Source organism: Propithecus coquereli, unplaced genomic scaffold, assembly GCF_000956105.1.
Source record: "Propithecus coquereli isolate 6110/MARCELLA unplaced genomic scaffold, Pcoq_1.0 Scaffold154, whole genome shotgun sequence".
Taxonomy (NCBI): domain Eukaryota; kingdom Metazoa; phylum Chordata; class Mammalia; order Primates; family Indriidae; genus Propithecus; species Propithecus coquereli.
This window is the reverse complement of record NW_012139858.1, coordinates 2808083-2821517: the sequence shown is the minus strand read 5'-3', so window position 1 is coordinate 2821517 and position 13435 is coordinate 2808083. Positions and strand designations below refer to the sequence as shown.

The 13435-nt window shown below is 39.5% G+C and overlaps 1 protein-coding gene across 1 annotated transcript in view; it reads left to right on the top strand.

Moving 5' to 3' along the window:
• Positions 1-13435, top strand: part of PDZD2 (PDZ domain containing 2) — a 271445-nt gene that overhangs the window by 215374 nt on the left and 42636 nt on the right. The window contains exons 9-14 of the mRNA XM_012640510.1: positions 2786-2931; positions 6284-6403; positions 7235-7349; positions 10560-10633; positions 10776-11001; positions 11826-11943. Coding sequence (XP_012495964.1) covers positions 2786-2931; positions 6284-6403; positions 7235-7349; positions 10560-10633; positions 10776-11001; positions 11826-11943 — 799 coding nt within the window. The remainder of the gene's footprint in view (positions 1-2785; positions 2932-6283; positions 6404-7234; positions 7350-10559; positions 10634-10775; positions 11002-11825; positions 11944-13435) is intronic.

Genomic DNA, 13435 nt, shown 5'->3' with positions numbered 1-13435 from the left:
GTGCCTCCCTGTCGCCTCAAAAGGAATTTTCTTCTAGTAAGTCTTTTTCAGATGAGTTCATATGCCAAGAGAGACTAATCTGTTCATGAGTTAGTATTAAGTCATGAATTATCAAAGAGTTTCTGTAGAGGTTCCAGCCATTTCCACTAAGGTTTTGCCCATTCTGGCTCCAAAATGACTAAAGCAACATCACTTGTCATTTCGTGGAATATTTTTCTGATATTCCATCCTGAATTTTCCTTATTTCATACCTCCTTTTTTGTGAACAGGGTTCCCTTTTAATTTTGGTACTTCTGATCTATGTATGTTAATGCCTTAGGTTTGTGATCTTTTTAAATGCAAAATTTTTCTTACTTGCAAAGGAATTTCATGTTTAAAAACCTGTATTGCAAAGTTAATATTTAGCTTTTTCAAAAACAAATATTTAGTGACATTCATTATAACTGTATCAACATTCTTTTTATCACTTTTTAAAACTCATCAATATATTATTTTTAAAAGGGTGCAGAATTATCTTGTTTTTTAAAAAGCTTTCAGAGAAATATTTAGATAAATTGAAATTTTAGGTCATCAAATGAAATATTACTTTATGCAGGAGAACTTGATATTCTGAAGAACCTATATGTTTGTATAGATATATACACAAACATATATACATATATACACATGCATATAGACAAATATATTGTGTATAATGCAAACATTATATTATATAAATGATACATCATTTAAGATTAAAGTTCCTTAAATTATTTTATTTTAAAATAGCATATAACATAGATCAGATATTGATAAAGTCTTTAAAAATTGTTATTACAAAAGTTTCTTGAATAAGACACAAAGGTACTAGCCAAAAAATCAAAAAAATGACATACATTAAAATTATGAACTTTTTTCATCCAGATATACTATTAAGACGATGAAAAGGCAAGGCACAGACATGGAGAAAGTATTTAAAATCTGTAGATTCCACAAGGGACCCATATCCAAGCTATAGTAAAAACAAATTAAAACTACTATAAATCAATAATAAAAAAACATGAATGCAATTTAAAGTGGGCAAAAGACTTGAACAGGTACTTTACAACTTTACAAAAGGAAAACAACCAATGACTATATGTAAAGAAGCTCAATCTCATTAGTCTTCAGTGAAATGCAAGATAAAAAACACATGAGATTGTTATATATCCACCAGAAGACTGACACTGCCAAACATAACAAGGATGTGGAGAAGCCAGAACTCACAGAAGCTGGTGATACAACATGGGTAAAGGTGAATGGATACCTGTCACCCAGCGACTCCACCCTAGGCATGATCCAACAGAAATGACATGTGCGAGAATATTTAATAACAATATATTCTAGATCAGGGGTCAGAAAACTACAGCCCACAGCTGTATTTGTATGGCCCATGAGCTGGAAATGCTTTTTACATTTTTAGTGGGTTGGTTAAAAAAAAAAAAAAGAAGGATATGCTACAGACAACATTTGTGGCCCACAAAGCCTAAAACATGTACTATCTGGCCTTTATCAAAAAAGTTTGCAGACCTTTGCTCTTGATCTAAAACTGGAAGCCAGCCAAATGTCCATGAACAATAAAATACATAAAGAAATTGTAGTATGTTTATACGATGAAATATACAGAATGGAGATGAACAAACTATTGGCATGCAACAACATGGTTGAATCTTGCAAACAAATGCTAAGAATAAGGAACTGGGCATAAAAGAAAGTACAGATCATATGCGTTCATTTATATAAAGTACAAAAACAGACAAAAGTGATTCGTGATGTTAGAAGTCAGCATAACGGTTACCCTTGTGTGAGGAATGGTTAGTGGCACAAAGGGGGCTTTGAGGTTCAGGTTAATATTCTATTTCTTGATCTGGGTGTTGGTTACTGATATGTTTTCTTTGTGAAATTTCATTGAACTGTACACTTAATGATTTGTCCATATTGCTATAAGTTGTTAGATTTTAATAAAAAAAAATTTATTTAAAAAGTCATTACTAGGCCGGGCGCAGTGGCTCACGCCTGTAATCCTAGCTCTCTGGGAGGCCAAGGCGGGCGGATTGTTTGAGCTCAGGAGTTCGAAGCCAGCCTAAGCAAGAGCGAGACCCCGTCTCTACTAAAATTAGAAAGAAATTAATTGGACAACTAAAAATATATAGAAAAAATTAGCCGGGCATGATGGTGCATGCCTGTAGTCCCAGCCACTCAGGAGGCTGAGGCAGTAGGATCGCTTGAGCCCAGGAGTTTGAGGTTGCTGTGAGCTAGGATGACGCCACGGCACTCAAGCCCGGGCAACACAGTGAGACTCTGTCTCAAAAAAAATAAATAAATAAATAAATAAATAATAAATAAAAAATAAAAAGTCATTACTAGATGTGGAAAAACATCTGCCCCTATAGTGGAACCATCAACTTCAAAGTGATCTTCCTTCATCACTAGAAAACCATCTACTTACAGCCTTCTTGCTACTGTTTATTGCCTTATCCACCACAGCTACATCTTACTTGGATCAAACATAAACATAGCCCTTTATCCAGCCTGATCACTTCAAAAACTAGCAGTTTTTTGTAGCCTGGCATTAACAGCCTCCACACATAACTAGCTCGTGCAGACCTTGGTGGTGGAAGGTGGTGAGCTTGGTATTTGAGTGTGTTGGATGCTGGGCCTTCTGAAAACCATGAAGGTGGGTGTAAATGCAACAAGTTTGTGCCTATGGATATGCCTAAGATGTTTTTCATGCCATCGAACCATGTTTTTCCCCTTCTTTGTCAAGGGGGTGTACACCGCCTAGAATCTGTTGAAGAATATAATGAGCTGATGGTGCGGAATGGGGACCCCCGGGCCCGGATGCTGGAGGTCTCCCGAGACGGCCGGAAGCACTCCCTGCCCCAGCTGCTGGACTCCTCCAGAGCAGCACAGGTCAGTCGGGTGCCGCGGAGCCGCTCACTCTCTTGCACAGTCGCCAGTGCTTGGTTAGGGACAGGAGAGCATGTTTCTAGCCTGCTTTTGTTTGTTTGTTTTTTAAAGACCATAAGAGCTTCCATGTTAAGAAGAACTGCCCATCTATGCAGGCTAGAGAGATAATACAGGGAGATATAGCATAGAAAGTGGGGTCTACCCAGAGAGGTTTGAAAGAATTCAGCCTAATATTTGAAAATAGTAGGGAAAATTTTCATGTCTTGATCCCCTTCCTACTGTGTGTTTTGGAAGTGAGAGTTGCCTTCAGTTGCCAGGAGACAATGGCGTCTCACAGTCTGTGGTGAACCACCGTTGCTTGTTTAACACGTTGACTGCCACACTACAAAAAAAAATGTTTTTCCTTGGGACTACAGTGTTTTATTACGAAAATAGAATAAAAACTTCAAAAACAAAATGATTCTTTCTAATTTAATGAAAAATTTAATGAAAAATGAAATTTATTGACTTCTATTCATTTAGTCCACATTTTTAGAATTATCAATATTAATTGTAACAGTAAGAACATCAACAAGTAAGATTTTCATGAACCATCTGCAGGATTTGCCCAGGTTTTGCTTCACAGGGCCCCAGGCTCAAAACTAGTGTGAGTTAAATATAACTCACATGGCATTTAATATGTTAATAGGAGCATCATGCGTCAGCATAACTGTGTGGGTGGGTGTGGACATGGTGTGAAAGAGGGAATGTGTGTGGGCACGTGTGCACGCACCTATCCTATGCCACGCCTGGAATCCTACCTGTTACACAGTAAAGACTCAAACAGCCAAGGTCACGGGGGCTGTAGAGAGGGGTACAGTAGGTGGTTAAGTTAATGTTCCAGAGCCTATTCCCAGCAGAGCTCTGGGCTCCATAACCCCGCACAGGGGTTCCTCCTAAATCATATTACCTTCAACCCAGTAGAAACTGGGTAGACAGTCTCATAACCAATATGGAGGCAGACTCGATCTCTGGAGAGTTTGTGGGATATTCTTTGAGTCCTGGCTTCATGAGCCAGGGGGCTTAAGAGGAACCATTAGCATCTTGTCCCTAGAGAGGGAGTAGGAGGATGTAGTAGCAGTGGCACCCATAACTCCTTAGATGGTGGAGTTCAAAGGACCTGGGTCAGGGCATCTGGATCAGGCCCTTATCTTTGGTGTGTTGTGACCATTTTACAGATGGGACAACTGAATCCCAAAGAGGTTAAATATTTTGAGATACGCACCAATCTCTGTGAAGAAAAGTGCATGAATCTGATTGATTATGTGTTAGGATAAAGTGTTTGTGTTGCTTCTGAAGCTCTTTCCCTGACCAAGAGAGTAGAAAGTGCCCATGTTTCAAAGACAGTTGCTGATCAGGCTGTGTCATGGTGAGTTTACTCAAAGGCAACTCGGCGGGTAGTTGGGACACTGAGAAAAAGCAAAGACAAAAACCGCACGGACCCTGTTAAAAATCATCCAGACCCAGGACTGAAGACGGGTCTGTGACCTGCTCAGAATGATCCACTTGGACCCATGAAGTCAGGAGATATCAGAATGTTGTAGGATAGCCAAATCATCAGGCTGCTTCAGGTATTATAAAAGATGAGAGAGTTTACTGCCATCATGGCCATGGATCTAGCGTTCAGGTGATCATTTTTTAACTGAGGCACAGAGGAAACCTGACCATATTTATAACCCAGAAACATCCATTTCTAACTAGGTTTCTAGGAATCAGGAAGCCCAGTCTAGGGTAGAGAGTTTTGAAAAAGAGTGTTTTTCCTTTTTTAAAATTTCCTTTCTCTTCTCTTCTTATTTTCTGCCCTTTTCTTTATCTCTCAGGATTCACCTTTCTTTTTCCTTGGTCTCTCTCCCTCCACTAAAAAGTATTGTCTACACTAGAGCTAGCCAATAAAACTTTCTGCAGTGTTGGAAACATTTTATATCTATACTGTGGGATATGGTAGCCATGTGCATCTACTAAGCACATGAAAAGTGGCTAGTGAGGAGTGTATTTTTCATTTTAGTTAATTTTAATGTAAATATAGCCACAGATGGCAAGTGGCTACCATATTAGACAGCAGAGGTCTAAAAAGTTCAAGGGAACCCCCGAAATTCATCAAGAGACCAGTAAAGCAAGCAGGCCCTTGGTTCCACTGATTGTCAAAAGGGAGATGGAGTGAGGTTCTGCTGAAGATGGTGATCAGAACAAGAGTTCCTTTAGGAGTTCACACACGCACCTCTGTATTCAAGGGTTGAGAAAACCCTGGGCTATATCTGGCCATCTCTGCAATAGTTTCAGTAAAAGGGTAGTAACCTTGCCAAGCCCACATCATTTTTTTAATGAGCCAGTGTCTGGAAGGCCAACATTCTTGGCAGATATTTTGTAAAACTGCAAAATATAATTGTTCTAAACTGGCAGGAATACGAAAATATCATTGGAGGACGTCTCATTTCTATGTTTGTGTGTAGGATACACAAATTAATAGTAAAAACTCTGTGATGTCTCTTTTCTCATATTAAACATGAAGCAATTTATGCTTTGGCTTATGCTAGAATATCTGTGCCATTTAAGAAGTTTATTATTCTAAGAAGAATATCGAGGGGCTAGATTATAGAAGTGCTTTAGCAATAGAGTCACTTACTGTCTTGTTTATGTTATAAATAGTGTGCCCTGCTCACACACGTGTATATTGTGGGTGACAGACATGAAGAAGGGATTGAGATTTGAGCTACTGTGTGTCAGGAAGGGAAAGTGTGGCTTATGGGAAAATATTTTATTTTCCAAATGTGAGGATTAAAACCGAAGCTGCTGCCGTCTCTCAGTGGGATGTTTTATGTGGAATAACAGTTGTCGGGGTTTGTGGTTTGGGTTTTATAAGAAATAAGAGCTTGCTGAGTTTTTGAGTGAGTGAATTAAGCTTAAAATGGTGAGATATTTTCTAACCATGATTGTGAACTTGGGACGGGGGTAGAGGGTGGCTTCCACAGAAGAACTCGGCCACAGGATGGTCCTCCTACATTGCTGAGGCCCCTTCTGGAATGAACCAGACTCCACTCCAAAAGTAGGATCTGTGGAATGTGGTTGAGGAAAGAGCAACACAGGGTGCTTGTGGTCTCCACGCAGTTCTTTGTGTGGGGGAAGAGGGCACAGCCAGAGGGGGCCTATTCCTCCAATATTATTCATAATAACCTTCCTTTAAGCCAATGGACCAGAGGGAAATGGTTGTCTAACACAAAAGACACCTCAGATTTTCAAAGTCTGGGTATATTTTTGTGCCACAGACCACAACAGAGTCAATGAGGATATCTCTGACCTTGCGTGTGCTGACTTTTAGGAATACCACATCGTGAAGAAGTCTACCCGCTCCTTAAGCACTACTCAGGTGGAATCTCCTTGGAGACTCATCCGGCCATCCGTTATCTCTATCATTGGGCTGTACAAAGAAAAAGGCAAGGTGAGCTCTTTTCTGTGGAGTGCTCTGTCCTCCAGGTGAACGTTAGCACGTACTTTTTTAAATCAAAAAATTTTTATTTTTGTTATATTTTTGTTGTTATATGAAACGGAAAACAGATATATATAGAGAGAGAGAGATTGAGTGGCCTCCGTATGGGTTCAAGTGGATTCCCTGCATTCTTTCCTGTAGGCCTCAGCGCGTGAGATGGTCACACCCTCTTTGCTCTTGTGACGTGCGAGGTCACCAGCACCTGGCTGCTGGGGCAAAATGGAGGGCGGAATGAATGACCACCACCTCTTATGTCTACGGAAAGAAAAGCAGACCCTGCAGCTTCAGGGAATGCTCTGCTATGCTTTTGAATGAATTTCATGGCATTACCATTATTATAAAGGGAAGGATATGAATCACTTGGTATTATACAAATGTCAAATATCAAAATGTCCATTTTGATATTATACAAAATGGAAAGACTGAAACAAAAGAAAATAAATGTTGCTACTGCATAGTAGGAAATGACTCTCATGAGCTATTTAGTTGATCTGTATGAAAAAGTCCCATTCGTGGAGGTCAAGATTGTCAAATATTGGGAATTTTGCATGTTTCAACCTAAAAGTTTCTCCCTTTGATGTATGGTGTGGCTAGTATAACACAAACAGGTCTGAGACGGGAAATGGATCTGAGAATAGAATGCAGAGTTGAATTTACAGCTAGTTGATTAGTTCAACTGCAAGCCTGGTTGGGAAGGACACTTTGGTTAAATACTCTCATGGGAAGGATACCCTCAGTTGAATACTGCACGTCAGCCTGGACTCCCATCTGCTTTGGATGCAGGGCCTTGGCTTTAGCATTGCTGGAGGTCGAGACTGCATTCGGGGACAGATGGGAATTTTTGTCAAGACCATTTTCCCAAACGGATCAGCTGCAGAGGATGGAAGACTTAAAGAAGGTAGGAGAAAGCCTCTTGGTTATCCTCAGTGACAGCGAGCTTTGATTCCATGCGAGTCTGCCCTTTCGCAAAATGCGAAGCAAATGGCACAGCAGCTAGGGCCATGGTCTTGGGAGTCCAGTAGACCTGGGCTGAACCCACCACTTACACATCAGGACCGTGGACAGGCAACATAACTTTCCTCAGTTGTAAACTTGGAATAGTAATACCTACCTTGAACAGTGATTGTGAGGATTAAATGACATAATTAAGTGGAAAGTGGCTTAGTATTTTCACCAATGTTTTTAAGTGTCTATCTTATCCACTTAGTCCTTGATCATGTTCCTGGCCTTGAAAGTTTTTGAGAGTTTGCAGTCCATTCTTGCCTCAGGGCTGGTACGGAAGCCCTCATCACTAGTAGGTATTTAATATCTTACAGTTGAAATTAACCACCACATAGTTTGGTTCCTAAATGAACATCTTTATAATACATTCTCCATAGCACCTACCCCATGTAAATATACATGACAAGTGCTTCTGAACGCATGTTAAAGCAATATTGAGGGGCCAAGTTCTCCCTTGCAAATAAAATTTTTTAAACGTTTAAATACATCTTACATTTTTTAGTGCTTTAAACATTTATAAAACCTTCCCACATATTTATATTATTTCATTAACTGCATACAAACCTGTCAAGTAGGCACTTTGGAGTGACCATTTTACAAATGAGAAAAGTGACACTCAGAAATGTGTTAAATGGCTGGAAACTTGTCCCACCCTTAGTAAATAGCAGAAGCGAAATTTAAACCCAGCTTTCTGATCTCAAGTTCCGTTCGCTTCCCACCTTACTATTGCTGCCTGTTTAAATACAAGATTGGTGACTCAGAACTCTTTCCTCCTTCTCGAACATACGATATTTGAGAAAATAGAACTTGAATAGGCCAAAGTTTCCTTTATGTACAGACACAATAGCTGCTTTTAATACAGAGAGAATCTTCTTAAGTACATATTTGTATATCTGTAATTTACTATGTAATATTTATCTGGATTATATTTTTATAAAGTAAAATTACCAACAAGTTCTGAACATATTTTAAAAAGCATTCACCAAAGCATGAATCCTGATTTTTTTCCCTCCCTTATTAATACACCTCCTTCATGAAATAATTAAATTAGAATATTTCTAGTTACCTTCAAAAATGCTGTGACTGTTCAATTCAGTTAAGCCAAACTGTAGGTGCTGTTGTGTTATACTAGTTTGAAACTGATAAGAGCGAATTAGAGTCTCCTTTTTCTTAGGCAGAGCAACCATAGAATCCTGTATGCTAATGATAAGACGTGACCAGGCTTTGTGCTTGCATGGCAGAATATTTATTTTTCTCCTAGAGGAAGGGGTCACTCCCAGGTGGTGTTTGTGTCAAGTTTCAGAACAATATAAAATTGTAGCAGAGCATTTTTATAATGAATGTGCCATGTGTTCACTTGATTGAAATTCATCCTGCAAGGCTGGTAAAATGGAGGAAAATGGGGGAAAAATCGAAAGGTTAATAGCACTTGATTCTCCTACATGCTGTTTTTTCATATGTGTTCATTTACAAGAAACGTAAGTCATTGGAATGGATTTTCAACCTGTTGAGTGATATGTCTTTAAAAGAAAATCTTTGTATACATTTTAAGAGCATGAGCAATCATTTTAATGTTTGCTCCTTTTCCCGTGTGGAAATAACCCAAAAACATAAACCTCCTCACCTAAATGAGTAATTGGTTATGGTGATTTTTAAACAGAGATTAGTTCTCTTATTTTATAACTTCTGTAATTGCATTAAAGGGAAGAAGCCACATAACAAATGCATGGGGTGCTGCTACATTTTTGTAACTTATCTGCAGTATTCCTTTAGTCACATATCCATTGTGCTCCTGGGATTGGCTGTCTATGAGAGGTGAAAACGTGTGTTCTCATGCTGCTTTGCACTTTCTTGTAGGTGTACAAAGTCCCTCTTCTGTACTGCACTGCTGTGCAAAGTTCATCTGTTCTTCTCTGGGACATCTTTGTAGTGTTTTTGATGAACTGTTATTCCAAAAAACAGCCCTTGTCACAAGAGTGCCAACCAGAAACGAGCTCTGATAAGTCAACAGGATGTCCAAGTTCTTTTATGTTCCCAGCAGATGCTATCAACAGTTTGAAAAATGACCTGGCTATACCTTCCTAGCACTGAAGATGATGAGATAGTGGGTGGGGGAAGGGGCAGGCACACGAGTGTGTGCATGCAGTGCCTTGCAATTTGGCATTGCCCCGCAGTAATCTCTGAGATAGAGGCCTACGGTAACTTGCCAGCTTAATGACAGAGAACCTGGAACCACATCGATAAGACCAGGCATCTAGACTATTTCTGGAGGTGGGGCTGCCATTTCTCAATAATACCTCAGCAAGTTTTTTGTCTTCATCATTAAACCCATTTTCCATACACCATGATGATTCTCTGGGCTCAGGAAGCTTGTCTTTATGCAAATACAGGAGTGGCTTCTCAAATGCTGTGTGTTCATGCTTCGTTGCCCGTAGGTTTAAGTTTTTTTTTGCTTTTTTTTTGAGACAGAGTCTCACTCTTTTGCCCGGGCTGGAGTGCCGTGGCATCAGCCTAGCTCACAGCAACCTCAAACTCCTGGGCTCAAGCAATCCTACTGCCTCAGCCTCCCTGGTAGCTGGGACTACAGGCATGTACCACCATTCCCAGCTAATTTTTTTATATAGTTTTAGTTGTCTGATTAATTTCTTTCTATTTTTAGTAGAGACGGGGTCTCGCTCTCTTGCTCAGGCTGGTCTTGAACACCTGAGCTCAAACAATCCACCCGCCTTGGCCTTCCAGAGTGGGGTTTAAGTTTTTAAACAATGACTATGAGGAATGCCTCAGAACTCGGTCTTTGCAGTTTGATCTCTAAACGTGGAACATCTACTGTCAAACTTGGCAATAGCTAATGAATAAGATTTTGGTGCTTCCCATAGTTGTTTTAATTGAAGATGAAAGTACAGAAGCACTACAAAAAAATATGCATTGTCATTAATTGTCCCATTTTGTGACATTCCTGGGAGCTAAGTGAATGAAAGTGGATTGGGACAATAAAAGTCATTTCGTAGAGTGGTAAATCGGAGACCATAAGGTATCCCCTTCTAAGACTGAGCAGTTAGAGTCCAGGAAATTAAAAGTTAATGTAATTCTCATATTTGATCACTAGGGGATGAAATCCTAGATGTGAATGGAATACCAATAAAGGGCTTGACGTTTCAAGAAGCCATTCATACCTTTAAGGTAACAGCATTCTTATTGATCATCTTTAGCCTCCTTGTTTTCCTTCCTTTATTTGCTTGTGTTTTGGGTTTTATCCTTTTTTTACCCTTTGACATAAGGACGGACTGAAAATTCCAACTCACCTTCCTCCTTGTTTTCTCAGCAAATCCGGAGTGGATTATTTGTCTTAACAGTACGCACAAAGTTGCTGAGCCCCAGCCTCACGCCCTGCTCGACACCCACACACATGAGCAGATCCGGCTCCCCGAACTTCAACACCGGCAGGGGGACCTCAGCGGGCAGCTCCGAGGAGAGCGGTTCTTCATCCCTGGGTCGGAAGGCCCCTGGGCCCAAGGACAGGATTGTCATGGAAGTAACACTTAACAAAGGTAATACCAGCTGCTCCCCATTTAGGTTGCGTTCTCTTGAATAACAATTTGGAACCTGTTCTTAGGTTAATTTTTTCTCATTTTTCTATGATTTATTCCTTTGGAACAATCTGCTGTCAACAGGGTGGTGTTCTCTACATGGACAATGGGAGCAAATGTAGAGATTTTAGTTACTTTAGTTATTATACTTATGTTAAAGTGAAGGGAAATTACCAATTAGAGAACACAGAGCTCTCTAAACTCTCCCCAGATGAATCACCATGCGTCAGAGACTCATATTAAAAAAGATCACTGATGAGCTTAAGTCTAGGGCTAATGCATAATTTTAAAGAACTAAAGATTACAGTCAAGAATACAGTTAATACCAGTAACTGAAAGTCATGGGTGATCACCAAATCTTACTCCTTTTCATCTTAGTTTCCTTTTCTTCTCCACCTACTGTAGAAATATGAAAAATTAAATAACCAAGAGATTAGTTGCTAAAAAGAGAGGCAAAAGAAAGCTTAAAGTTGTGTATTCAGAATAAAAACAGTACTTATACCTTGCCTATTTCCACAAACAGATTTGAGGAGGTTCTGTAGATGAAGCAGAGTGGGCCATTGGACACGCCACCGTCCACAGTTAGTTCCTGGTTTAGCCATGCACTCGTTTCGTTAACAGAAATGGCAGCATTGGTAAACAAAACTAGGATTTATATTCTGCATCGCAACCAGAAATAAATGGTTATTGACCTGAATAAAAATCCAGTTGCAAATCAGTTATGCTTTTTTTCTGATTACTGTATAATTTTCGTTTTTGTTTTCTTTGAATGATGCCCCTCACAGAGCCAAGAGTTGGATTGGGCATTGGTGCCTGCTGCTTGGCCCTAGAAAACAGTCCTCCAGGCATCTACATTCACAGCCTGGCCCCGGGATCCGTGGCCAAGATGGAGAGCAACCTGAGGTCCGTTGCATACCTGGCAGTAAATAGAGGGTTCTGGTGTGTTCATGAACGTGCGAAAACACATGCATAAGATATCTACTCTGTTACATTCCTTTGAAGGATGATAAAGCTTTGAATTATTTCTAGTAATATAGCCAAGACTACAGTGAATAGCCTCTCCAAAAATAAAAAGCTAATATAGATGCACTTTGGTTGAATGAGAGAATTCTGAACCTTAGCTTCTCTACCTGTCTAGACTCAGAAGTTCAATTTCAGAAACTTGTCAAAATGCAACTGTATATAGAGAGCTATGCTTATCTCAGTATTTTCTTTCATTTTATATCCATTAATGTAAAATTCATATGAAATATTGGAACTACTTGGAATGGTTCAGAATCACTGGACGCAAAAGAGCCCTGAAATTGTGCCCTTCAGTGGGAGGCCTTTCTTACTAAATATTATCTCTTGAACCTCTTCTGTTGCTTTTATTCCTTTTTGAACGGTGCCTATTGTCTGAAATCACTGAGTATCTGGTTTCTTAATCCAGATAGTTGAGTTGTAGCATGGGTATTCCGTTTATTAAGAGATGTCTGCGTGTTCTGCTATATATTTAATGATTGTAGTGGGTCAGTGCCCATCTAAATGGCACAAGAATGTACACGTATCATACAAAGTACCCTGTCCAAGCAGTATCACCTTTCTCCCCTGTAAGCTTCCAAGTCCTCTAGTGGTTGAGGAATTGTCAAAATGGCATTCGTTGAGGTTGCCATTTTTGGGCCCTGTTAATAGCTTATATTACATTTTCAGTTAATCATCAGAGTGAATTTCCATATGAAAAAAAATTTAGCAAATCATCCAAAGTACATTAAAGAAAATATACTTTTAGAACCCAGGGAAAAAAGTCCTTTAATGACATCCCAAGATGATGTTTCTTTCTTGAATGGTTCCATATGTCTGAAGCCTGCCAAATGAGCATTCTTCAAACCCCATATAAAGAGTCTTTGTTCTCTCCTGTGGAGTTCTCTTTCTGTAATTTTAAGTCAAAATGGGCAACTTGTCCCCAATTTCTCATTTGTTCAAATTTGAAATGTTTTTACAAATTCTTGGGTAACCTTTGAGCTTCAGATATTTCCTCCTTAAATTATATTACAATAATCATTTCAAGATGGTAGGAAGAAAGAAACTGGTGGTGGTCGAGGGGCCATCTTGTGATGATCCAGCATCAGACAGACACGAGTTAGCTCAACAGTGTGTGACATCTGAGTGACCTCCCTGGGCCTGTGTCCTTATCTGCATAATGGAAATAAGCATAGCTATTCAGAGCATTGTTATATAGATTGCTTTGTATGGTGCCTGGCATACAGTATGTGCTGAAGAAATGGGCTCATACTGTCTGCCATTTGTTGTCTTTATTATCAATTTTATTTAACTTTACTACTTCTAAAAATGCCAGGAGATATGCATAACGGCCTTTGCCAATTTAAAATCTAACGTGTTTATAGGAATGTGTTGC